This window comes from Anomaloglossus baeobatrachus, chromosome 2 (assembly GCF_048569485.1).
Source record: "Anomaloglossus baeobatrachus isolate aAnoBae1 chromosome 2, aAnoBae1.hap1, whole genome shotgun sequence".
NCBI lineage: Eukaryota > Metazoa > Chordata > Amphibia > Anura > Aromobatidae > Anomaloglossus > Anomaloglossus baeobatrachus.
The window spans coordinates 634,103,277-634,128,865 of record NC_134354.1 but is presented as its reverse complement, the minus strand read 5'-3'; the positions used below and the strand labels follow the sequence as shown (position 1 = coordinate 634,128,865).

The 25,589-nt window shown below is 44.0% G+C and overlaps 1 protein-coding gene across 1 annotated transcript in view; it reads right to left on the bottom strand.

Annotated features, from left to right (window-relative positions):
• RB1 (RB transcriptional corepressor 1) overlaps window positions 1-25,589 on the bottom strand; it is a 334,069-nt gene that overhangs the window by 185,853 nt on the left and 122,627 nt on the right. Inside the window, exons 16-17 of the mRNA XM_075336899.1 lie at window positions 13,429-13,505; window positions 10,611-10,810 (exon numbers count right to left, since the gene is read on the bottom strand). Of these exons, the coding sequence (XP_075193014.1) occupies window positions 10,611-10,810; window positions 13,429-13,505 (277 nt within the window). The remainder of the gene's footprint in view (window positions 1-10,610; window positions 10,811-13,428; window positions 13,506-25,589) is intronic.

Here is a 25,589-nt window from a genome sequence, read left to right as displayed (position 1 = left end):
CACACGATGTATTTGTAGCAGATTCTCAGAGAGGATTCTGGAAGGCTAGGTTCACACTTCCGCTAAATTGTATCAGTCACAATCCGCTGCTCTGGTAAACAACGGAATCCATTTAGCGGATTCCGTTGTTCCCATAGACTTGTATGAGCGTCGGATTGTGACTGATGATGCTGCGTTGCACCCTCCCCGCCCGACTGATCAGTCGTGGAACGACTGACCGCGGGGCGTAAGGAACGCAGCCTGTAACGTTTTTTTGAGCAGCGCAATCCGTAGGATTTTGCTGCACATGCTCTCTATGGCTCCCTGCACCCGTAACCAGGATACGCATCGGGTTACTAAGCAATGCGTTTTGGTTAGTTACCCGATATTTACACTGGTTTGTGTGCAGGGAGCCAGCGCTAAGCGGTGTACACTGGTAACCAGTGTAAATATCGGGTAACCAAGCAAAAAGTGCTTTGCTTTTAGTTACCCGATATTTACCCTGGATACGTGTGCAGGGAGGCCGACACTTCCCCACTCGGCTCCGCCCCCTCCCGAACTCGGCATGTATACACACACACCTGTCCCCAGCCCTGCAGTCCCCGCGGCACTGACGTCCTCAGCGCCACGGCCCCGCTCGGCTCCACCCACCCCGAACTCTGCCCCCCCCGCACACAACGGAGTCCGACAATGAATTCTGTTCTTTGTCATCCGTTGTACAACGCATTAGTCACATGCGTTAAGCAACGCATGTGACTGATGCAAATCAACGAAAATGTGAACCTAGCCTAACAAAGCTACTGTTTAATCACAGCCACTATAATCCCCTTATAGGAATCACTGACATCCGGAAAGGTTCTTGACTGCTTTGAAGTCACTCTCACAGGTATTCATACACATGAAACAAAATCACTTTGGGTGGAAGGACCAGGAAAAAAAATAAAAAGGCAATGTCTGGTGTAACCCAAAAAGGAAACTCGTCACAATCCATCCAGTGTCTCATCCAATATCTCTCTGCAGAAGATGGAAGGTGAAAACCACAAACGATTAAAGGGGATCTATCAACAGGATTTTTGCCATTTAATCTCAAAATTAGTATGAGGGAGGGGCTGAGAGCCAGATTCCAATGATGTGTCACTTACTGAACAGTGTGTTGCTTCTTCAATAAATATTGGCGTTTTAATCAGCAGGAGATTATCAGAACAGGACTCGGTGTCTTGTGTCCCGCACACCTACCACTGATTAGCAGCTCTCATTCTATGTACAAAGAAAGATGTCAATTTGTGGTGTGGTATACAGAGCTCAACATTCTCAGCACTGCTGGATATGCAACAGAGAAATCGGTTATTGTATCAAAATGACAGCACACAAACCAGCAAGGGACACATCGCTGATTCAGGATCTCAGCCCTTACACCATTCTGCTCTCAGATTACATAGCAAAAACTAGGTGATAGATTCCATTTAAATTTACATACAATGAGCACTGGGTCACAGTATCTACTATAATACATCACTTGAAAAACCCTTAACTTTTTCCTATCCCGAGTCCCCCCAGGGGGGGACATTCCAAAAATTCTGTTATGCCTGCCTTACACACAACGATATCGCTAGCGATCTCATTAGCGATGTGACACCCAGATCGTTGTTACGATTTGCCAAGATCGCTCATAGGTGGTTTTGTAGCGGTCACACGTACACATCTCACAAACGACGCTACATCGTTCAGCGATATAGTGTTTGCCCAAGGCGGTCGTGTGGATGTTGTTCGTCGTTTGGGTGTCAAAACGTAGCAATATGTCTGCTGCATTCCAAACGACAAACAATATTTTGAAAGTGAACGACGTGTTAGCGATAAACGATTTTCACCCTATGTGCGATTGTTCGGAGTCGCACGTAGGTGTCACACGCAACGACGTTGCTAACGATGACGGAAGTGCGTCACGGAAACCATGACCCCGACGACATATCGTCAGATAAATCGTAGCGTGTAACACCGCCTTTGTCGGGCCACTGCGTTGTTTACCATTCACATGTGAATACATTGATTTCCTGTTGATTTATTTTACAAAATTCATTCACATTGCAAAATTCTGTTTTGACGTTTTTTCCCCAATTATAATAGGATAATAGGATTTCAAAAGGGCAGAACAGGAAATTTTATTGGATAGGAAAAGGTTAAATTAGCTTGCACGTGACTAAACACGTTTCAGTGAACAGATAATGCAAATAATATACTGTAAAGCAAAGCTTTAGAGGAAAACACCTCCTACATCCAAAACACAAGCAAGTAATAGAATGGTTATATAGTCCGCACGTGCAAGTACCAAGAGGAGCTACAAGCATGGCAAACTAGGTCGTACACATCACACAACATGCTTTCTACAGTCCCATTTCTTACACATAGAGTTTCTGTCCTGACATATTGATGTGTTGTGTTGAGACCCTAGTAATCACTAAAACGAAGAGGCAGAAGCACTTAGCTGAGATGCAAGCAGAGACATATAAAGATCTATTGACAGTACACACCGCTTTAGTCTCTTATGAGGGCCAAGAAAGGTCACATCACTCAGTAGAACACTTCTCACCCTGTGATTCAGTGAACGGTTGCGGGTGGTCTCAGTAGGGATCTCCAATCATCAAGGTTTCTGACATATTACTAGGAGTTGTCAGGAAAACTAGAAATATTTTAAGGGCTAATCCTTCCGGGTGTCGCTTTGATCCATAGGTCTCTTAGTTCCAGCTTTCTCAAGTAATATCTGATAAATGTCCTTCATCTCTTCAGCTAAGTTCTTCAATGGAAAGGTTTTCAATAGTATTAGCCAAATCCTGTTTCTCTACTAATTAAGGTCCTTTAGGTTTTATGACTATTCAGGTTTGTTGTTCATTGGGCACTGTATCATTCACACCTAACACCAGTTTATATGCCTTTACCAGGGATAAAGGTACACCTAAAGGTAAAAGGTACACCTAAAGCTAAAGGTCCACCTAAAGCTAAAGGTCCATCAGGGACACCTTGTACCCCACACTCCAGCTTAGCCCCCACCAATTCAAGCTAGTCAAAAAGCATCCACTAACAGAAGTCTGTCATACGTCACTGAGGAGTAGCGTTGCCCAAAAATGTGGCATGTTTTGGCGTTTCCATGCCAGTTTTGGCCAGCTACACTATAATGGGCATAGCTGGGGATGGGGGCTGACTGGAGAAATATTAGTTGAGCAGTGCATGAAGGGGCACACCACCTGTCAGACATGCAGAATTCATTAAAAAGCATGCGTGTCTTAATGAATCAGGAGACTCCGATTCCATCATGCCCTCCCATTAAAACTGGCATGAACAACATCGGTCTGTATTACCGTATTTTTCGGACTATAACACGCACCGGACCATAAGACACACCCTGGTTTTAGAGAAAAAAAAAATAGGAAAATAAAATTTTAAGCAAAAAATGTGGTCATGACACGTTGTTATGGGGCGAGTATCCGCTGCTGACACTATTATGGGGGTAATGTCCCCAAATTCTCTACTAAGGTACCCCATCCTGGTAATGATCCTCCTGCCTTGTGTGTATATTATATATATATATATATATATATATATATATATCCCTCATCCTGGTATAGCCCCATCTTGCTATATACTGCCATCCTGGTATGTGCTCCCATCCTGCTATATACACCATCATCCTGCTATATACGCCATCATCCTGCTCATATACCCCCATCATCCTGCTCATATACCCCATTATCCTTCTCATATACCCCCATCATCCTGCTCATATACCCCCATCATCCTGCTCATATACCCCATCATCCAATAATATGCCGTCATCCTGTTCATATACTCCCATCATCCTGCTATATGGCCCCATCCTGCTCATATACCCCATCATCCTGCTCATATACCCCATTATCCTTCTCATATACCCCCATCATCCTGCTCATATACCCCCATCATCCTGCTATATGTTATCATCCTGTTCATATACTCCTATCATCCTGCAATATTGCCCCATCCTGCTCATATACCCCCATCATCCTGCTCATATACCCCCATCATCCTGCTCATATACCCCCATCATCCTGCTCATATACCCCCATCATCCTGCTATGTCCTGCATCCTGTGGCACACAAAAAAAATAAACAAACATTTACACTCAACTTTCCTCGCTCCACGCAGCGTCGCTCCTCCTCCTGTCTGCCGGCAGCGCTGTGTTGAGGCGGCCACGATCCCTGCAGCATCGCGATGTCCTCCTGTCTGCCGGCGCGGTTGTGTGGACACGTGCGCACAGCGATGACATAATCGCTGTGAGCACCGCTAGTTTCCATACAGCTGCAGCCGGCAGACAGGAGGACATCGCGGTGCTGCAGGGGAACGGTGAGTACATTGATTCACTGCACTCCGCGCTGATGATGATGAGCGGGGGCAGTGAATACAGCCGAGCATGATCACTCCAGGCTGTAGTTACCAGGGGTGATCACGCGAGCTGGCTGTTTACTATGCGCGCGTTCCCGCCCATCAGCCCGCCCACCTGTAGCGCCGGCTTCAGCGTTGAGAGATGGGCGGGAGGATGGGCGTGCATATGGAATGAGCGGGCCCACGTGGTCATGGCAGGCGCTGCTGCAGCCTGCTCGTGCCGCCGATAACCCGCTCCACCGCAGCACCCTCATTCCCCGCAGCCCTATATTCAGACCATAAGACGCACCCCCCACTTTCCCGCAACATTTGGGGGGGGGAAGTGCGTCTTATAGTCCGAAAAATACGGTAATTCAGGGCACAAGCTCACTTCACCCAAAAGGACAGTTGTGTCCAAAGTAATAGCCTTATAACACCATATGCAAATACCCAACTCTTCAGAAATAGGTAAAAAGAAACTCACATTACATACACCATGTGAAATAAGTATTCAACATGTCACCAATTTTCTAAGTAAACATAAAGGTGCTATTGACATAAGTTTCTCACCACATGCCAGTAACAACCCATCTAATCCACACAGGTAAAAAAATCAAACCATAGCTTTCCATATATTAAGTTACATGTAATAATGGGAACAATTATTGAACATATGAAAAAAGCAAAAAGCCAAGGAAAGTCATGATACCAGCTGAAATTATCAATAATTAGAAAGCAATCAAACCACTGTGAAAAACCATATTAGCTGGGTCAACTGATGGCCTATTAAAAGGTATCACATTACCAAAGTGCCACACAAGAAACATCTCATGATGGGTAAAATCAGTGATCTGGCTCAAAACCTTCACAACCTTAATGTTTCAAAATATACTGATGGCATTGGTTACAGAAAAAATTCTAATCTAGTAAAGGTTTCAGTGAGCCGTAAATGGAAAGAACATAATTTTACCATAAACCTGTCATCAGCAGGAGCTCCCCACAAGATTTCAGACAAAGAAGTGCAAAGAATTATCAGAAGAGTTGTCAAAGAGCCAAGGACCACCTGTGGAGAGCTATAGAAAGACTTGGAATCAGCAGGTACAATTGTTTCAAAGAAAACAATAAGTAATGCACTCCACCTCCATGGCCATCATGCAAGCTCAACCACGCAAGAATCCACTACTGAACAAAAAGCATGTTCAAGTGAGTTTAAATGTTTGTTGAGCAAAAGACCAAAATTGAACTTTTTGGATGCTATGATATACAAAATGTTTGGAGGCCAAAAGGCACTGCATACCACCCCAAAAGCACCATGCCATCAGTGAAGTTTGGAGGTAGGAACATCATGTTGTGAGTCTGTTTTTGAATATATGGCACTGGCACACCATGTGACTGAAGTAAGAATGAATGGACAAATATACAGAGACATTCTTGATTAAAATCTGCTGCCGTCTAACAGGATAATGAAGATGAAACAAGGGTGGACATATCAGCAAGACAATGATCCCAAACACAAGGCCAAGGAAACCCTCAAATGGTTTCAGATAAAGAAAATGAAGCTGCTAGAATGGCCCAGACAATCACCTGACCTGAATGCAATAGAAAATGTTTGGAAGGAACTAAAGCTCAGAGAATCTTCAGGTTTTTGTTAAGTGTTTGTGTAAGAATGGGCCAAAAATCACATTGAGTAATGCCTGGAACTAGTTTCTCCATACAGGAGGCGTCTTGAAGCTGTCATCACCAACTAAAGCTTTTATATGAAGTATTAAAGACATTTCAGTAAGGCTGTTTAAACACTACGCTTTTTTTTTTTTTTAACATGAAAGTTTTTTTGCTGTAAAAGCGGATCCTGCTTTTACAGCAAAAAAACCGCATGCAAACCTATGTGTTGTTTTGCAGGATCCTGTCACTTTAAGTTTATGGGCGGGCATTGGAGTTATGTGATCGGGAGTCAGTGGAACTCAATGTGACAGACTGGGAGCCGACATTGACAGCTGCGGAGGCTCGTAACCAAGGTAAACATGGGGTAACTTGCTTGGATACCCGATATTTACCTTGGTTACGAGCATCCGCAGCTGCTAGGAGCCGGGCTGCCTGCTCCCTGCACATGTAACCAACGTAAACATCGGGTAACTAAGAGAAGCTCTTTGCTTGGTCACACGATATTTACCTTGGTTACGGAGTGTCCGCAGTTCTCAGGCGGGGGAGAGAGAAGAGGGGGAGGCAGACAGAGAGGGAGGGGGAGAGAGGGAGTGGGAGAGAGACAGAGTTGGGGAGGAAGAGAGGGAGGGGGAGAAAGGGAGGGGGAGAGAGGGACTGATCACCCGAGGCTGGTTTCTGGGAATGCTCAGTAGAGCAAGCAGGATCCTGTCTATCAGCATGCCAGCGTTCACATGCGTTTGCGTGCAGTATAGTCAGGATCCAGTAATTTGCAGTATTTGGACGCAGCTCAAAAACGCTACAAGTAGCGTTTTTGAAAAATGTTAAAAAACTGCAAGTCTCTGGATCCTCACTATAACGCACGCAAACGCATGTGAACGCATGTTGACGCGAGTTCATTGCAAATGCATTGAAATGAAAACGCATTTTCACTGGATCAGTTTTTGCGTAAAAAAAACGTTCAGGACGCATGTTAAAAAAAACGTAGTGTGAAAGCAGCCTAAGTGTGTTCAATAGATTTTTCCCTTTCATACACATCACTAAATTTATGGCCAGCTATGATTTGATTTATTTCCTTGTGTGGATTGGATGGTTTGTTACAAACATCTGGTGAGAAAGTCATGTCAATAGCACCTTTAGAAATGATTTACTTAGAAAATTGGTAACGCGTTCAATACTAATCTCACCCACTGTATATATTACACAGTATGTATATTTATGGGAAACCTCTGCATTAAAAGCTATTGAGAACAAAAAAACAAAAAAAATGATGTATGTAACTAACATGATCCCCCCAACTCCCCCCCCCCCCCCCCCCCCCCCCCCCCCCCCCCGTGTGATGCACCAGCACGGCTCTGGTAACTGTCTAATGACTGTGACTGATACCACAAGCTATTATACTGGGGAATGGGACACAGCTGCGCAAGTACATTCAGAAATGTTACCCAAAAATAAAAATCTTTCTTTTGCAAAAATCTCTTTGCTATTATTGTGACAAATTAAGTATAGTGCACAAAAAACGAATTATTAAATGAGCCAAAATTTAGGCACAAGAAACAAAAAGGGAACAAGGCTCATAAAATAAACGAATAAATACCTAGAACAGGCAGTGTTTAGTGCGAACAGAAATACATTTTCATTTTATAGAAAATACATTTGTAAGATCCTGTGACATGAAAGACAGAGGCTCTACCACTGAGCTTCAAGCTGATGGATTAGGCTAGGTTCACATTTCAGTCAATTTGTATCAGTCACAATCCGCAGCTCTGGTAAACAACGGAATCCGTTTGGCGGATTCTGTTGTTTCCCATAGACTTGTATGAGTGGTGGATTGCGTTCCATCCATGGCGGCGCATCAGTCGTCTTTGGACTGACCGCCGGGCGGAAACAACGCAGAATATAACGTTTTTTGGGCCGTCAAAATTAACGCACTGCGCAGGAATCCGTCGCAATCCATCAACCTTTTAATGGATGTCTATGGTGCTGGATTCCGTCGTAATCTATCTTACGACGGAATCTAGCGCTGGATTCCGTCATGCTCTACTGAGCATGCCCAGCGTGTTTGGCACACCCACTGGGCTGTCCCAAACACAAACCGAACACGACGGATCTGTAAAAAAACGGACGCACAGCGGATGTAACGGACGCAATGGATCCGTTTTTTCACAGGATTCCTGTGAACGCAATCCTGTGAAATAACACATCCGTTGCGTCAGTTGCCATCTAAAAAAACGACGTATCCGTCGCTGACGGACCTGACTGATTTAAAACAATGGAAATGTGAACCTAGCCTTACATGTTTGTGTTATTTTAAAGTCATAAAAGTATCAACGAACAAGACAGAGGAATTGGTGAAGCACTATAGTAATTTTTGGTCATTACTTATATACCGTATTTTTCATATTATAAGACACACTTTTCCTCCCAAAAATTTGGAAGGAAAATGAGGGGTGTATCTTATAATGCGGATGTAGCTTTCCCGGAGGTGGATAATGGGCACTGTGCTGGCTGCAGTGGGGGCTGTGTGGAGCAGGGCGGTGCGGCGGGTGAGATATTCTGTCGGCGGTTCGGGCTTCAAATAATGGCGCCCAGAGTCAGCACATACCCAGATGGAGTTCTCGGCTCAAGATCTCATCTGCGCACGCACCGCCTCCAACCCATTGATCTCCCAGCCGCGGACTTGAGAAAAATTGTGCCCGGAGGTGGCGCATGTGCAGATAAGATCTCGACTGGTCATTGAGCCGAGAGCTCAATCTGCGCACGCGGCAACTCCAGGCGCCATTTCTTTGAAGCCCACACCGCCGATAGAGCATCTGTGACACCCACTAGACCACCCTGCTCCACACAGCCAGCATGGTGCAGCCACCACAGCCCCCACCACAGCACCTGCAGCATTGCCCTACTCCAGCATCGCCCCTGCCTCCTGTGACCCCAGTCCACTACCGCTGCCCCCACTCCAATAAGACACCATCGGAGCATAAAGGTCCAGTCACACTAAGCAACTTACCAGCGATCCCAACAACGATAGGGATCGCTGGTAAGTTGCTAGGAGGTTGCTGGTGAGCTGTCACACTGCAACGCTCCAGCGATCCCACCAGCAACCTGACCTGGCAGGGATCGCTGGAGCGTGGCTACACGAGTTGCTGGTGAGCTCACCAGCAACCAGTGACCAGCCCCCAGTCTCCTAGTTACAGCACACATCAGGTTAATTAACCCGATGTGTGCTGCAGCTAAATGTGCACAGAGCAGGGAACAGCGCACACTGCTTAGTGCTGGCTCCTTGCTCTCCTAGTTACAGCACACATCGGGTTAATTAACCCGATGTGTGCTGCAGCTAAATGTGCACAGAGCAGGGAACAGCGCACACTGCTTAGTGCTGGCTCCTTGCTCTCCTAGTTACAGCACACATCGGGTTAATTGCCTGATGTGTGCTGCAGCTAAATGTGCACAGAGCAGGGAACAGCGCACACTGCTTAGTGCTGGCTCCTTGCTCTCCTAGTTACAGCACACATCGGGTTAATTACCTGATGTGTGCTGCAGCTACATGTGCACAGAGCTGGAGCTGGCAGCACAGGCAGTGAGAGCGGAGGAGGCTGGTATCAAAGGTAAATATCGGGTAACCAAGGACAGGGCTTCTTGGTTACCCGATGTTTACATTAGTTACCAGCCTCAGCAGAAGCCGGCTCCTGCTGCCTGCACATTTAGTTGTTGCTGTCTCGCTGTCACACACAGCGATCTGTGCTTCACAGCGGGACAGCAACAACTAAAAAATGGCCCAGGACATTCAGCAACAACCAACGACCTCACAGCAGGGGCCAGGTTGTTGCTGGATGTCACACACAGCAACATCGCTAGCAACGTCACAAAAGTTGTTCGTTAGCAGCGATGTTGCTAGCGATGTTGCTTAGTGTGACGGGGCCTTAAGACTCCTTTTTTTTTTCCTTTTTATTCCTAAATTTGGGATGCGTCTTATAATCCGGTGCGTCTTCTAAAACAAAAAATACGGTAAACTTGGATTCTTGTCTAGTTTTAAATGTAAATTTTTCAGAAGTTTGAAGTTGTATAATTTGGGCCAGATTTTTGCACATTTTGTTGAAAAATATCTATAAATATATCTAAAATGTAACCCACCCTAAGCCATAGCCACTATAGATTTTGAGGTGGAAAGTGTTGAGCATGTTGAAAAATATTTTTTCTGGCAAATTGTTTAAAAATATGTCTGAAATGTTACTGGTTTTTGGCATATGTTCGACCAAACTGGAGACGCAATTTTGTTCATAAATATGCCCCAATGCATGTAGTTTTTGCCCCTTATGGCCCTTTAATTAGCGGATCATTGGGGGTATCAAGAAACATTTGTAGGCAGAAAAACATTTCTAATTTCTGCCCCAACCAAGTAAACTTTCCTTGTAAATGTATAGCTTCCCTTACAGCTGCAACATTGTATATAGAACATGTCAATTCACCGAACAATACATGCAACAATACAAACATACCAAAAAACAGAAAAAACACGAAAATATTACAGCAATCGGAAGTAATAAAAAAATCAAAGTTCCTTTCTAGGTAGGAAACTTACTGACTGCCAGGCCAGGCACTCCATGATCATGTGCTCACACCGCTCCAGATGTTTGATCATATCTTTTGTTAGGCTGGGTTCAGCCTTAATAAAGCTCTCAATCACTTTGTAAAAGTCAAATGCTTTCTGCTCAAAGACACTGAGAATCCAAGGGAAAGATATGGCAGTTTCTGAATTTGATAGACTGTGAAAAAGGTTTCCTGGTTAAATAAATGTAAAAAAATTAATTATTATATACATAAATATATTTGAATTAAATAATAAAATTTATAAGTACTAGTTAGAAAAAAAGTCAGTGTCAATTTAAAGAGTTATTCCCCCCCCCCCAAAAAAAATCTAATTATCTATTCACTAGGACTCTAGCGAGCTCTAGACCCCTGACAAGGCTCTGCTGCCCCATCCTCAACGGAGTGAAGCTGTTCATGCTTGGCCTCTGCTCCAGTCACTGTCTATGGGGCAGCAGAAAGTCAAGCACCGTACTGGGCAGCCTAAAGGCCCCGTCACACTAAGCAACATCGCTAGCAACATCGCTGGTAACGAACAACTTTTGTGACGTTGCTAGCGATGTTGCTGTGTGTGACATCCAGCAACAACCTGGCCCCTGCTGTGAGGTCGTTGGTTGTTGCTGAATGTCCTGGGCCATTTTTTAGTTGTTGCTGTCCCGCTGTGAAGCACAGATCGCTGTGTGTGACAGCGAGACAGCAACAACTAATGTGCAGTGAGCAGGGAGCCAGCTTCTGCTGAGGCTGGTAACCAATGTAAACATCGGGTAACCAAGAAGCCCTGTCCTTGGTTACCCGATATTTACCTTTGATACCAGCCTCCTCCGCTCTCACTGCCTGTGCTGCCGGCTCCTGCTCTGTGCACAGATAGCTGCAGCACACATCAGGCAATTAACCCGATGTGTGCTGTAACTAGGAGAGCAAGGAGCCAGCGCTAAGCATTGTGCGCTGCTCCCTGCTCTGTGCACATTTAGCTGCAGCACACATCGGGTTAATTAACCTGATGTGTGCTGTAACTAGGAGACTGGGGGCTGGTCACTGGTTGCTGGTGAGCTCACCAGCAACTCGTGTAGCCACGCTCCAGCGATCCCTGCCAGGTCAGGTTGCTGGTGGGATCGCTGGAGCGTCGCAGTGTGACATCTCACCAGCAACCTCCTAGCAACTTACCAGCGATCCCTATCGTTGTTGGGATCGCTGGTAAGTTGCTTAGTGTGACTGGACCTTAATAGACAATGGCCCTGAATTATCAAGACCGGCATGAACAAGATGAGGGGCATTTTTAAAAAGGACACTTTTTATGCTGTAGCAGACTGCTGCTGTTTATAATGGGATGTCCAGTAGTAGACAACCCCTTTAAGGCTAGCCTGTCAACACAGCACTTTGTCTCTGCCCCTTCATACTTTTACAAGCACATCTTTATATTGGCAGCTTATTTTGCTAGTATTTGGGTGTAGATTGCACATAGAGTAAACACTTAAAAGTTTCCATTCGAGCATTTGATATAAATTTACTATATTGGGCTACATTCACATGATGAGCTTTGGTGACTTTCTGAAGTTGCAGATTTTCTGCACCATTCCTTTCCTATTAGGGAAATTAGATTACCGTGTTTTTAGTTTTATAAGATGCAGTGAATTATAAGGCAGACCCAAAATTTAGAGGAAAAAACATTTTTAATGTTGAAATGGGGGTCTGTCTTATAATCCTAGTGTATCTTATAATATCTCACCAGAGGGGAGCCGCGGTGGTGGAGCGGCTCAGGAGGGTCACGGTCAGCGATACTGTGGGCTCGGAGGAGGAGGTGTCGCGGCTCAGGAAGGTCAGTGGACGGAGGGTCAGCAATGTTGTGTGCTTGGAGGAGGGGGTGTCACCGCTCAGGAAGGTCAGTGATAATAAGGGCTCCGGGGTATCACGGTGGTGGGTGGCATTGATCTGCCAGCGGTTGACACAATGGACTTCAAGAAAATAGCAGCGGAGGCAGCGCGTACGCAGATTAGTCTCCGTGGCTATTTTCATTACGTCCACTGCGTCAAGCACCGGTAGTTCAATGGAGCCCGCATCGCACTAGCAGATCAATGGCACCACAACCGTGATACTCCCGGGCCCGTGGGTATCGCCGATCCTCTCTCCTGTGACCCTCTTGAGCCGCTCCACTGCAGTGACACTCCCCCCAATACTCAGAGCCCTCAGTATCGCCAACCGTGCACGATCACCGTCGCCCCGGTAAGGCATATCCAATTATAACACACATCCCCATTTTTCCCCAGTTTGCGGGGTGTGGGGTAGAAGGGGGGGGGGGGAGAGTGCGTCTTATAATCCAAAAAAATATGTTGCGTTTTATCGTGATTTTTTTTTTTTTTCTTTACATACCTTTTTGTTTTTAACGCTGTTTGTTTTTTCTTTTTGGCATATCACATTTTAAATAAAGCCGCTTTGTTTTTTAAACTTCCTTTTATTTGGCTTTGACAAAAAACTTTATTGATACAGTTATGTGCGGACTACATGCGTCTTTTACTAGCTTTCCACAGTGGAAACACACCAAAAACCCATATGCGTTTTACCTTGTGGATTTTTCTCATCTAATACAATTCTATGAGGAACAGGTACACAAACTACTACGTACCCGCAAGAGAAGCTAGCACGTTGTGGATTTATGGGCATGAGATTTCTATTACTACCATGCACTTTGCAGTAACTTTAGGACAATGCATTTTTTGAGCAAAAACATAATCACCGCATCAAACACTCACCAAAATCTGACGCTGGGAACTTAACGTTAAAAAACCTGATAAATCACCAGAAAGGCTTTTACTTACTTCCATAAGTAGCTACGACCACTTCAACAGCACAGGCCAGCAGACATATATGAAATGTCTCATTATTTAATAATTTGCTGCATTAAAAGAAAGAAAAAATAATGAAATGTAACAGAACCAATTCATGTTTTCTGACATAAGCGAATAATGATGAAAATTTGCCCAAATGCACAAATGAAAAAAATACTAATTAAATCATATCAAGCCTTCAATTTGGCTAATGGATATTGAGTAATAAGAAATGTTTGTAGATTAAATAAGTACTCCGGGCAAAATGATGCTCTGTTATGCCTGGTGCAGGCCTGAGGTGGACGACACGAGGATTTAGGCAAGATTTTTGAAAAACTCCCTGCACCCTCCTTCAGGCCTCTTAAAGTGAACCTGTCAGGGGCAATATACAACCAGGACCACGAGCAGTTCTGGGTGCATACTGCTGATCCCTGCCTAACTGTCCCTGTATCAAGTATTTCTAAAGATTCTTTATAATATGCGAATGAGTGCAGGGACTAGTCGCAAGGGTGTTACTTCCCCTGTCTAGTCCGCCCTCTTAGCATGTTACTACACCCACAGGAGCATGTTAACATGCTACTCAATGCACAATCACCAATGGTAACGTGTGTACCTGTGTCCGCTGTCCACAAGTCCCTGGCACTTCCGGTCACGCGCAGTATGAAGCCGGGTTTACGCGTCCCAGCTTCAGCGAGGTCTAGAGCGCATGACCGAAAGTGCTGGGATTTCTGAACAGCGAGGATAGCGGATGCAGGTACTAGGTGCTGGGACGGTTAGGCAGGGATTAGCAAAATGCACCCAGAACTGAAGATGGTTCTGGGTGCATATTGCACCTGACAGGTTCCCTTTAAAATATATAATACTGCATATGTTTTTTTTTTAAGATGGGATTAAGGAGAACTTATTACAAATTACAAAATATTATTTTATTTGAGGGTCAAGACAGCAAGAAAACATGATTCATATAACATACAATAGAACTCGATGATGCCTAGTTAAAGGTAATCTGTCAGCAGGTTTTTGCTATATAATCTGAAGACAGCATGCTGTAAGGGTTAAGACGGAAAGTTCAGGCATGTTTGTGTAGTCATGGTCCAATTTTTTGTTTATTTGCTGTTGGTTTTAGCAGCCGGACCCTTATTATTGCTGTTTGCTGCCTCATGCCACGTTGCCGACATACCCCCACCTCTAATTGACACCTCACAGTCAATGTACAATCTCTATTGAGAGCATAGTGTGGGCAGGGACAGCTCTGTAGACTCTGCTACATGACCAAAGCTAAAAATGCACTGTGTGTCAGATTACTAGGTGCAGCTGTCGGATTCAGGTTCTCTTTGCCTACATTATGCTGCTCTTAGATGAGGTAGCAAAAACCTGCTGACAGATTCCCTTTAAAAAGAAAATGTAACAATTAATGACCTTGGTTAATAAATCTAATTAATAAACTGCTAAATAAATGATAAAAAAAAATCTATTCCATGTTATAAATAAAAAGCTTCTCAATTGTTGACTGAGTGCTATTAAAAATCTATATATTGAAAGCTACAAGCTGCACAAAAGCCCCGCGCTCCACGTGTTTTATATAAAACTTCCTTAGGCGGGGTGTACATTTAGCACTTTATTCTGATCACATTTATTAACTGAGGCCATTTTGGCATTGATTGTACATACATTTTTTAACAGACATCTGCAAGATTTATTATACGAATTATTTTACTTCCTGCCCTGACCCCTACATATGGATTTTTTTTAATTTATTAAAAGTATGGCATTTAAACAAACATTTACATATATTTTTTTATTTTGATTCTCGTCTCCCCAGTAATTTGTTTGGTATATAATACACACTCAAAGTAGAACAAATGGACATTTTCTGGCATTACTGGCAAACTGTGGCACATTTCATGCATGTTAATTTTTATTAACTATTCTATTAACATATATTTATAGAGGATTGTTTAAAATGTTTCTCTTCTGAAGCCTAGAATACTTGTGCAGGGCATTATATGACAGCGCAGTCTACATTTGGTTATAAGAGGCCAGGTTTCATGCTCAATAACAGCTGTTTGCACAGTAAAGATCAATGTATTACTAGTTAACAAGTAGACTGTTGGCTTGTAGCGGTGTTAAACCCCTTTGATGACCACAGTTCTTTGATGCCATAAAACTCCTCACCAGATTATAGGGCTTTGGTTTTTTTTTTAACATGGTCTTTTCTACCAGTTAGAGTAAATATTGAGAAAGTTGGGTACTACTTTATTAATATGTGCTCGGTAGGAATGCCACACCAGGCATCCCCGCCGATTAGGAGTTACCGGCACCGGACAGAAGTTAACGCATGCTATCGGACGCAGAAGCTCGGTCAAAACTATAGATCAGATATTGATGGCCTAGCCTAAAAATAGGACATGGTATTTTTAATCCTCCACCATACTTCTGGGCAAAAAAACCCAGTAACGCACAGCATTCTGTCTACTACTCTTTACTCTAGTGATACAATAGAAAACAGAAGGGAAAGTAGGGCTGCTAGATATACAAGGGGCAGGAAGGAGACGGCTCGTTACTGAAATGAGTGCATGTTCTCTTAAGATATCGAAAAACCACTTCTACAATTTCCCCGCTGCCTAAAAATACTTTTTTTTTTACTTCGGACTTTGAAGAACAAACCTGAAGTTGTGCACAGACAAACGCTCTTCTTCCTGAAAAAGACAAAATATTATAGAAAACAGCTTGAACTTTAAAACACAAAACCAGAGTTCGACTAAAATCACAAAAGGAATTGTTCAAAGCAAAACTTGTAGTTTTGTAAAGCAGATAACGGGAAGCCAGGTCTGGCCAGCAGTCCGGTCAGCTGCAATTCTTCTGTAAGAACTTCCTACAGGAGATCATTTGTAACTCAACAATGTACGACTGTAGTGACAAAAAAGAATAACAACAAAAAAACAAAACAGAAAGTCATATAAACACATGTGTGGTGTGCCATCCTTCCTGGGGTTTTATGGTTCTATGACAGAATACAGACCACAGCAGACCAGGCTGTCATTGACGAAGCGGAGCAGAGACCATGCTGGATTACTGTGCCACACTTAGGGCTCAGGCAGCGCGGGCTCTGGTGGGTGATATGTGCCCGGGGTCACGGGCTACACTGGACTAACCTCCCTATCACTATGACCCAAAATGGAGAAACGTGTCGGCACTGCAGTCACGGCAGCATCTTTCACAACAGCCACTGTAAAAGTGATTGTCTACTACGGATTCCACTTATTTCCCCCAGCTAAAATAAAAGACCCTGTACTCGCCTCCCGCTTTGGGGCTGTTCCAGTGCTTTCGGTAAATTGCAGTTCGGGGCTCACGTGACATTGTGATGTCATGTGAGCCCCATGTCCAATCACCACGACTCTCGCCCCACCTCCAGGTTAAATGAGTTAAAAAACATGAAGTAACGAATGCACACCAGTTGCCAATCACTTCTTGTTGACCGCTCATTTGGTCTGAAGGCATGACAGAGAGAAGTGATTGAATGTGGGGCTCATGTGACATCACAATCTCATGTAAGCCCTGAGCCACAATTACTGACAATACTGGAACAGCCACAGAATGGGAGACGAGTACAGGGTCTTTTATTTTAACTGGGGGAAACGTGGAATCAGAAGAGGTTGTCCTAGTAGTGGAAAACCCCTTTAACACTAGAAGTCCCAGGAATTTCGAGCTCCATAGGGTTCCAATGGTAGAAATGTTAAATGGCCCCTCTCTGGGACTTCTAGTGTTAAGTCTCCTTTCTGGACAACTAGGACAACTGCGTGAATAATGCCCCCAGTAAAGTGGAGCCTGATTACAGATTTATACCTAAAAAAAAAAAAATCAATGCTCGGCAACACTAAGCCCATACTACTGCAGTTGTAATATTACAGTGAACTATAATGTTCTGCTATCACCTTCCTGTGTGCTTGGATGGAGGAGCTGTATCAAAATACTAAAAGAGAGGAGACAGTGTTGCTTTGTAAGGCAACGTGCACACGTCAACAATTTGCAGAAAATTTGGGACACAACTCAACGTGGGCACATAGCCTTAGGCCATGTGCCCACGAGAAAATGTACCTGCGGAATTTTCTGCAGGTGTTTCCGCAGGTTCACGCAGCAGCTCCCCGGAATCTGCAGCTATCAGTTATTGCGAATTTCAGACGGAATTGTTGCGGTAAATCTGCGGAAAATGTGCAGAATTCAAGCGTTATTCCTACGGATTTCCCCCCCTGTATCTCCATAGTAGAAAGGCAGGAATTCCACAGGAAAATCCACATTAATAATTGACATGCAGTTCTTTGCGGCTGCAGGAAATCCGCAGCATTTTCCGCAGGTGCAAATTCCACAGCATTGAAACAGCACTGCGCAAATCCCATAGGATAACATGGGGAGTGTCTGTACTTGCGAAACCTGTGGATTTATCTGGAAAATCTAGAAAATCTGCAGGTTTTCTGCAGTAAAATCTGTAGGTATTTTTTCCCGTGGGCACAGGGCTTTAAGGGGAAAAATCAGTGAAAGGACACAGTGCTGGGCTCATTTCAGCCATGTGACCAGATGTTCAGAAGACTGTTTATGTACACAGCTTCTAAACTTCGGGTCATGCGCAGGGCAAAACGAGGCGGCCAAAATTAACTGCGCGCATGCGTGAGATTTCCAGCAGCTGGAGGTGACACCAGCTTGTAGAAATTATGTTATCACACCCACAGGGGAACAATAACTCGGAAAGAGGGCAGAAACTCTGGGGAAAAAATGCCCCTGAGACAAGTCAAGGCCCTCATTACCATAGGGAAGTGAGGTTTAAAAGTTGTTTTTTAAGCATTCATATTTGTGAATACCACTACACAGGGCTGGTTAGGGAGGGAATTTGGGGCATACAGTCATGGCTTGGAGGGCATAGGGGACCTGAGAGGTTCCCTTTAAGCTTCCAATATGGTGTGTCCACAGAAGATATTTCTGGTGAAGAATTTCCGCACTAAAAAAAAAAATGTGCAGCAGCAAAATATACATCAAATGAAGCAGATATCCCACATATTTGAGCAATTCCAGGGTAAATTGACAGGATGCAGATGTGACGTCGTCCATGCTGCTCTATTTATGCAGTGGATTTCCTATGCAGCGTGTGGATGAGATTTCAGAAAATCCCACCCACACCACAGGTACTGTTATACACGGTGGATTTCAGATCTGGATACAGCCAGTGAGAACAAACTGTTAGGCTATGTGCCCACGGGGACAGTGTCCTGCGGATATATCCGCAAGAGCTCCCAGGAAACCGCAGCACAACTTTTGTCTGTTTCCATGCTGCGGAATGTCCTGCGGATATGCTGTGGGCATTCTGCATTGAGGATACAGTACCATGGCTTCAGCACTGCATCCTCAATGCAGAACAAGTGCTGCAGTGATCGGGTGTTCATACTTACCTCCATCACGCAGCACCTCGCTTTCCGGCGGCCGTGTCACTCTGTCAGCGTCTGCAGGAGAAGGTGGGCGGGCCTGAACTAGCTCCGGCTGTTACATGACCGGAACTCGTGCAGGCCCCGCCCACCTCTTCCTTCCTGTACCTGGATTCACCGCGCTCCTGTACACCGAACGGAGAAAGTGACTCCGGTGAGACAGGTAAGTATATGGGACCCTGTGGAGAAATCCGCAGGAATAATTGACATGCTGCTGATTTTTCTGCAGGGAAATCCGCATTATTTCCGCTGCGGAAAAATCTGCAGCGTGGGCACAGCAGTTCCCAAATGCCATAGAAATGGCTGGGGAGTAGCTGTGCTGCAGATTGTTGAAAAATTCCGTGCATTTTCCGCAGCGTGGGCACATAGCCTTATACTGCATTCTCTAGGTTTGGGGAAACAATAAAACATGTCAACAAAAAGTCTTCCTAAAACACCACTGAAATGTATTTTTTAAGATACAGAGAATGGCTTTTGCACTGTGGTTTTGCACACATTCACTCATGTGGTTATTCTTTTCAGAGAGAAACATGTAGGAAAACAGAGCAGTTGGAAAACCTTTTTTGTTAGTGATTGTGCACAAACCTATGTATATTCAACACTTACAGATTTCAACATGGATTCCATAACACGATAATGCAAACGCACTCCAAGCTTGTATCTCTGTAATAGAGAGAAAGAAATACAGTAAGTAATATAAAAAATTGTGATCCGGCAGAAATTCACCAAAGTGAATATATAGATTAAATAAATTAAAAAAAAAAGGCAAATGTAGATTATTAGCGATTGGCTGCTAGCAAAATTGACAATCACTTGAAATTTTTGGTTTCCTCATTAAAATAAATAAAGAAAAGCTGCAACATGGTAATGGCAGAACTCCTAACACATTCCAAGCCACTGTAGAAGTCATTAGGGGCCAAAAGGTGCCATTTGGATTGGCACTGCACCATGGCGTTCATTAAAGGGAACCTGTCAGGTGCAATATATACCCAGAACCACGAGCAGTTCTGGGTGCATATTGCTAGTCCCTGCCTAACTGTCCCTGTATATACTAGCATAGATAAAGAGATCTGCAGAAAAAGCACCGTATTTTTCGGACTATAAGACGCACCCTGGTTTTAGAGCAGGAAAATAAAATTTTAAGCAAAAAATTGAGTCATGACACACTGTTATGGAGCGAGGATCTGCAGCTGACACTGTTATGGGGGTAATGTCTCCATATTCTCTACTAAGGTACCCCAGCCTGGTAATGATCCTCATGCCTTGTATATACAGTATATGTCCCTCATCCTGCTATATACCCCATCCTGGCATATGGCCCCCATCCTGCTATATACGGTAACCCATCCTGGCATATGGTCCCATCTTGCTATATACCCCCATCCTGCTCATATACCCCCTCCCTGCTCATATACCCCCATGCTGCTCAAAATATACCCCCATCCTGCTCAAAATATACCCCATCCTGCTCATAATATACCCCCATCCTGCTCATAATATACCCCCATCCTGGTATACGGCCCGCATCCTGTGGCACATAAAAAAAAAAATAAATGTTCATACTCACCTTACCTCACTCCCTGCAGCATCGCTCCTCCTCCCGTCTGTGTCAGCGGCAGCGCCGCTGAGTGGAGCCGTCCCCGTTCTCCTGCAGCATTGCGATGTCGTCCTGTGCCAGCGGCGGCTGCGTGTGGACATGTGCGCACAGCGATTATGTCATCGCTGTGCGCGCCACTAGTTTCCACTCAGCGGCCGCCGCTGGCACAGGAGGACATCGCAATGCTGCAACGCTGACACAGACGGGAGGAGCGATGCTGCAGGAGAACGGGGATGGCTCCACTCAGCGGCCGCCGGCAACCAGGAGGAGATCGCGGTGCTGCAGGGGAACGGTGACAGGTGAATATACTGATTCACTGCACCCCGCGCTGATGATGATGTGCGGGGTGCAGTGAATACAGCCGCACATGATCACTCCAGGCTGCAGTTGCCAGGGGTGATCATGCGGGCCTGCTGTTTATCCCTCACCCATCACCCTGCCCACCTGTCAGCGCCTGCTTCAGCCCTGAGAGAAGGGCGGGAGGATGCAGTGCATATTAAATGAGCGGGTCCACGTGGTCATGGCAGGCGCTGCTACTGCCTGCTCGTGCCCCCCCGATGACCCGCACCACCACAGCACCCTCATTCCCGGCCCTATATTTAGACCATAAGATGCACCACCCACTTTCCCCCAACATTTGGGGGGAAAAAAGTGCGTCTTATGGTCCGAAAAATATGGTATTTGTAAAGATCTTTTATCTTATGCTAATGAGCAAGGTTATGCTAGTGAGCGAGGGGACTAGTCCCAAGGGTATTATATCCCCCCGACTAGTCCACCCTCTCAGCATGTTAGCATGCCCACAGGGGTGTACTAACATGCTATTCAATGCCGTGTCACCAGCGGAGCCGCGCGTACCTGTGTTCGCTGTGACCGCGTTTCTGAATGCCCGGTACTTCCAGTCATGCGCAGTAGTCTCTGACTCTCTGAAGCCAGGACGCGTACACCCGGCTTCATAGTGCGCATGACCGGAAGTGCCCGGCATTCAGAAGCGCAGTCACTACTAACACAGGAACGAGCGGCTCCGCTGGTGATGCTGCATTGAATAACATGTTAGTACACCCCTGTGGGTGTAATAATATGCTAAGGCGGTGGACTATTCGGGGGATATAACACCCTTGGGACTAGTCCCCACGCTCATTAGCATAACATAAAAGATCTTTAGAAATACTTTTTCTAAAGATCTCTTTATCTATGCTAGTGTATACAGGACAGTTAGGCAGGGATTACTAATATGCACCCAGAACTGCTTGTGGTTCTGGGTGCATATTGCACCGGACAGGTTCCCTTTAAAAATACAGAAACCATGATAACAGTGAAACAAAATACAGGCAAAAAAACTAACCCAATCCTAATTAAAAGTCCATCACCTTAGGTCATAAATGCCACAATGCAGCTGATCCTCCACACTGCCATAAATATCATTAAAAATGGGAAAATAACACATCAAGTCTTTTCAAATATTTCTTTTATCAAGTCAAACATCAATCCTTCCATTCAAGGCCAAGAATAATTTCATAAAAAAGAAAATAATCACCATGATGAACAAAGTCCATAATCTTCAGCATAGATGTCGGTGTAGACCAGGGTTCCCCAACTCCAGTCCTCGAGGGCCGCCAACAGTGCATGTTTTCAGGATTTCCTTAGCATTGCATGGGTGTTGGAATCATAAACTGTGCAGGTGATTAAATTATCACATGTGCAATACTAAGGAAATCCTGAAAACATGCACTGTTGGCGGCCCTTGAGGACTGGAATTGGGGACCCATGGTGTAGACAGACCATAGGCTGAGAATATACATACAGAAACGCTGTCTGATGAGCTGAGGGTCTGCATCTGTGTCAACATTTTGGCAGTTCTCTTCTGTTCTCAAGCTTTCCGGTGCTTGAGAAAAGGAGAGGACCCCTGAAAGTTCGCTGCAGGTGCAGACCCTCGGCTCATCAGACAGTCTCTGCCTCTCCGGATCTATATTCTCAGAGTATGGTCTTCCTACACCAAAATATATGCTGAAGATTATGGACTTTGTTCACGGTGGAGCGTATTAGTTTTTCTATAAAATTATTCTTGGCCTTGATATTTGATTTCATTGATAAAAGGAACATTTAAAAGGACTTGGTGTTATTTGACGCTTTCCCATTTAGGGAGACAAAATAAAAATGATATGAAAAAAAAAAAAGAAAGAAAAAAAAAAAAAGAAAAGAAATGATGTCTGTCACATACAACAGGTCTCTATTTGCATATACAATAGAGGCAGTGGCTACCACCTCTAAACTGCCAAAACATCACAATCTGATAAGGATGATAAGGATGGGTTATTTCTTCTATTTTTTAATTGGATTCTCAATTAGAAATACTACATTATTCACCTAGAGCCACCATTGAGTCTTAAATTTAGCAATATGAGCATCTTAATTTAGGATTTATTACCAGGAATCCAATTTCGGCAAAGGCTTGTCCTACTGCACTTGCAAATCTTTCTCGAAACTTTAGGCCCAAGGATTCCACTCTTCTAGTTATCATGGCCTTTGGATTTAGTGTGCAATTCTGTAATGAACACAATTGGAATTATAGTATCACAAGTTGGACAAACTAGAACTGTATGATCCATTTTATTTGGTGGAGATTATTTTTGTTGACTTCAATGGACAAAAAAGGGTGTATAATATATACGACAGATATTAAAGCATATCTACTGAGGGTAAAAGAGTAAAAAAAGAAAAAGGCCTTTATAAAATTTGCCAACACTTAAGGTTCCCAATTATGCTCTTTTTGGATGCAATATACACAACTGGAACAAGTAATGCACCATATAAAAAAAAGGGAAAAACCTCTTCATTGTACAGCAGAACGCCATACAGAAAGTAGTGGCCGTCGGGTATTGAAGCTTTGGCCTACTCAATGGGTCTGTCCTGCAGATAGGTGATAAATGTCAACTGTGATGAAACCCTTTTAAGCCTTTGTGCAAAAAAGTGTTGGAAAAGTGGGAGTGCAACTCATTTTCTGCCACTTTAAAGGGAATGTGTTATCAGAAAATTACGCATTGATTTCGTGGAAGTCTTGCGCATGCGCACAGCTCCTTTTGGCCACGTCAGTGCGCCTTTGAAGCCAGCTCATGTACACGTCCTCTGAACTTCCGGTCATGCGTAGTGTGTCTAATGAGGCCGAGAAGCGTCCACCCTACTTCTGAGGCACACAGATAGGGCCGAAATGAGCAGCGCGCATGTGTGAGATTTTCATTAGTTGGTGGTGACACCGGCTCATGGAAATCATGTTATAACACCAACATGGCGTGATAACATGGAAAAAGGGTCAACTAGTCTGGGGAACTAACGCTCCTTCAACTAGTCAAGGCTCTAATTAGCATGGGGAAAGCGAGGTTTATAAGTAGAGTTGAGTGAGTACCTAACTATTCGTACTTGCTATGCTCATAACGAATACGGTCTAATATTCGCGTATTTGTTCCGAACAGTGTGTGCAATGCAAGTCAATGGGGAAAAACTCACAATGTAACGAGTAACCTGAATGCTGCCCTATTCGTGCGAATAGTTCAAAATTCGGGTTACTAGATACACTACATGTATCCCCCATTGACTTGCATTGCACACGCTATTCAGAACAAATATGCGAGTATTAGACAGTATTCGTTATGAGCATAGCAAGTACGAATAGTTAGGTACTCACTCAACTCTATTTATAAGTCTTTTTTTAAACATTTATATTAGTGAATAGCATTATATAGGGCTGGTTAGGGAGTGAATTTGGGCATCAGGTATAAAAGCCATGGGGGATCTGATAAGTTTCCTTTAATTTTTTTGCAGTACAGATTTGCGAACTGAAAAAATAAATAAAAAGACAGCATTAACCATAAAAGTTAATTAACCAATATGTATAATATATATATATATATATATATATATATATATATATATATATATATATATATATATATATACACACATACATACATATATACACACATTAGGTCCATATATATTTCGACACTGACGCAAATTTTTTTTTTATCTGTTTACTGAAACATATTCAAGTTATAGTTATATAATGGACATAAAGTCTTGACTTTTAGCTTTTATTTGAGGGTATCCGCATAAAAAATTGATGAAGGGTTAGGAGTCTCAGCTCCTTTACATGTGCCACTCTGATTTTAAGAGCCCAAAAGTAATTAGACAATTGACTCTCAGGCTGCTTCATGGCCAGGTTTGGGCAATTCCATTGTTATTTCATTCTCAATTAAGCACATAAAAGGACTAGAGTTGATTTGAGGTGTGGTGCTTACGTTTGAAGTTTTTGCTGATAAGTAAACATGTGGTCAAAGGTGCTCTCCATGCATGTGAAACAAGCCATCCTTCATCTGCGAAAACAGAAAAAAATTAATCCGAGAAATTGCTACAATATTAGCAGTGGCTAGATTTGGTACATCATGAGAAAGAAAAAAATCACTGGTGACCTCCACAATGCAAAAAGACCTGGATGCCCACGGACGACAACTGGATGCTGGGTACTGGATGATTGCAGAATCGTTACGATGGTGAAGAGAAACCCCTTCACAACATCCAACCAAGTGATCAACACTCTCCAGGATGTAGGCGTATCTATATCCAAATGTACCATAAAGAGAAGACTGCATGAAAGATAATACAGAGGGTTCACTGCAAGCCACTCATAAGCCTCAAGAGTAAGAAGGATAGATTGGACTTTGCTAACAAAGAAAACCTTGAAAAACCAGCACAGTCTGGTCACAGTCACAGTCAACCTCTACCAGAATGATGGAAAGAAAAAAGTATGGTGAAGGCATGATACAGCTCATGATCCAAAACATACCACATCATCTGTAAAACATGGTGGAGGCAGTGTGATGTCTTGGGCATGCATGGCTGCCAGTGGCACTGGGCCCCTAGTGTTTATTGATGATGTGACACAGGACAGAAGCAGCCGGACATAAAGTCCAAGGAAACCAGGAGTTTATTAAAGCAAAGAAGTGGAATATTCTTGAATGACTAAGTCAGACATCTGATCTCAACTCAATAGACTATGCATTTCACTTGTTATAGACTAAACGTCAGAC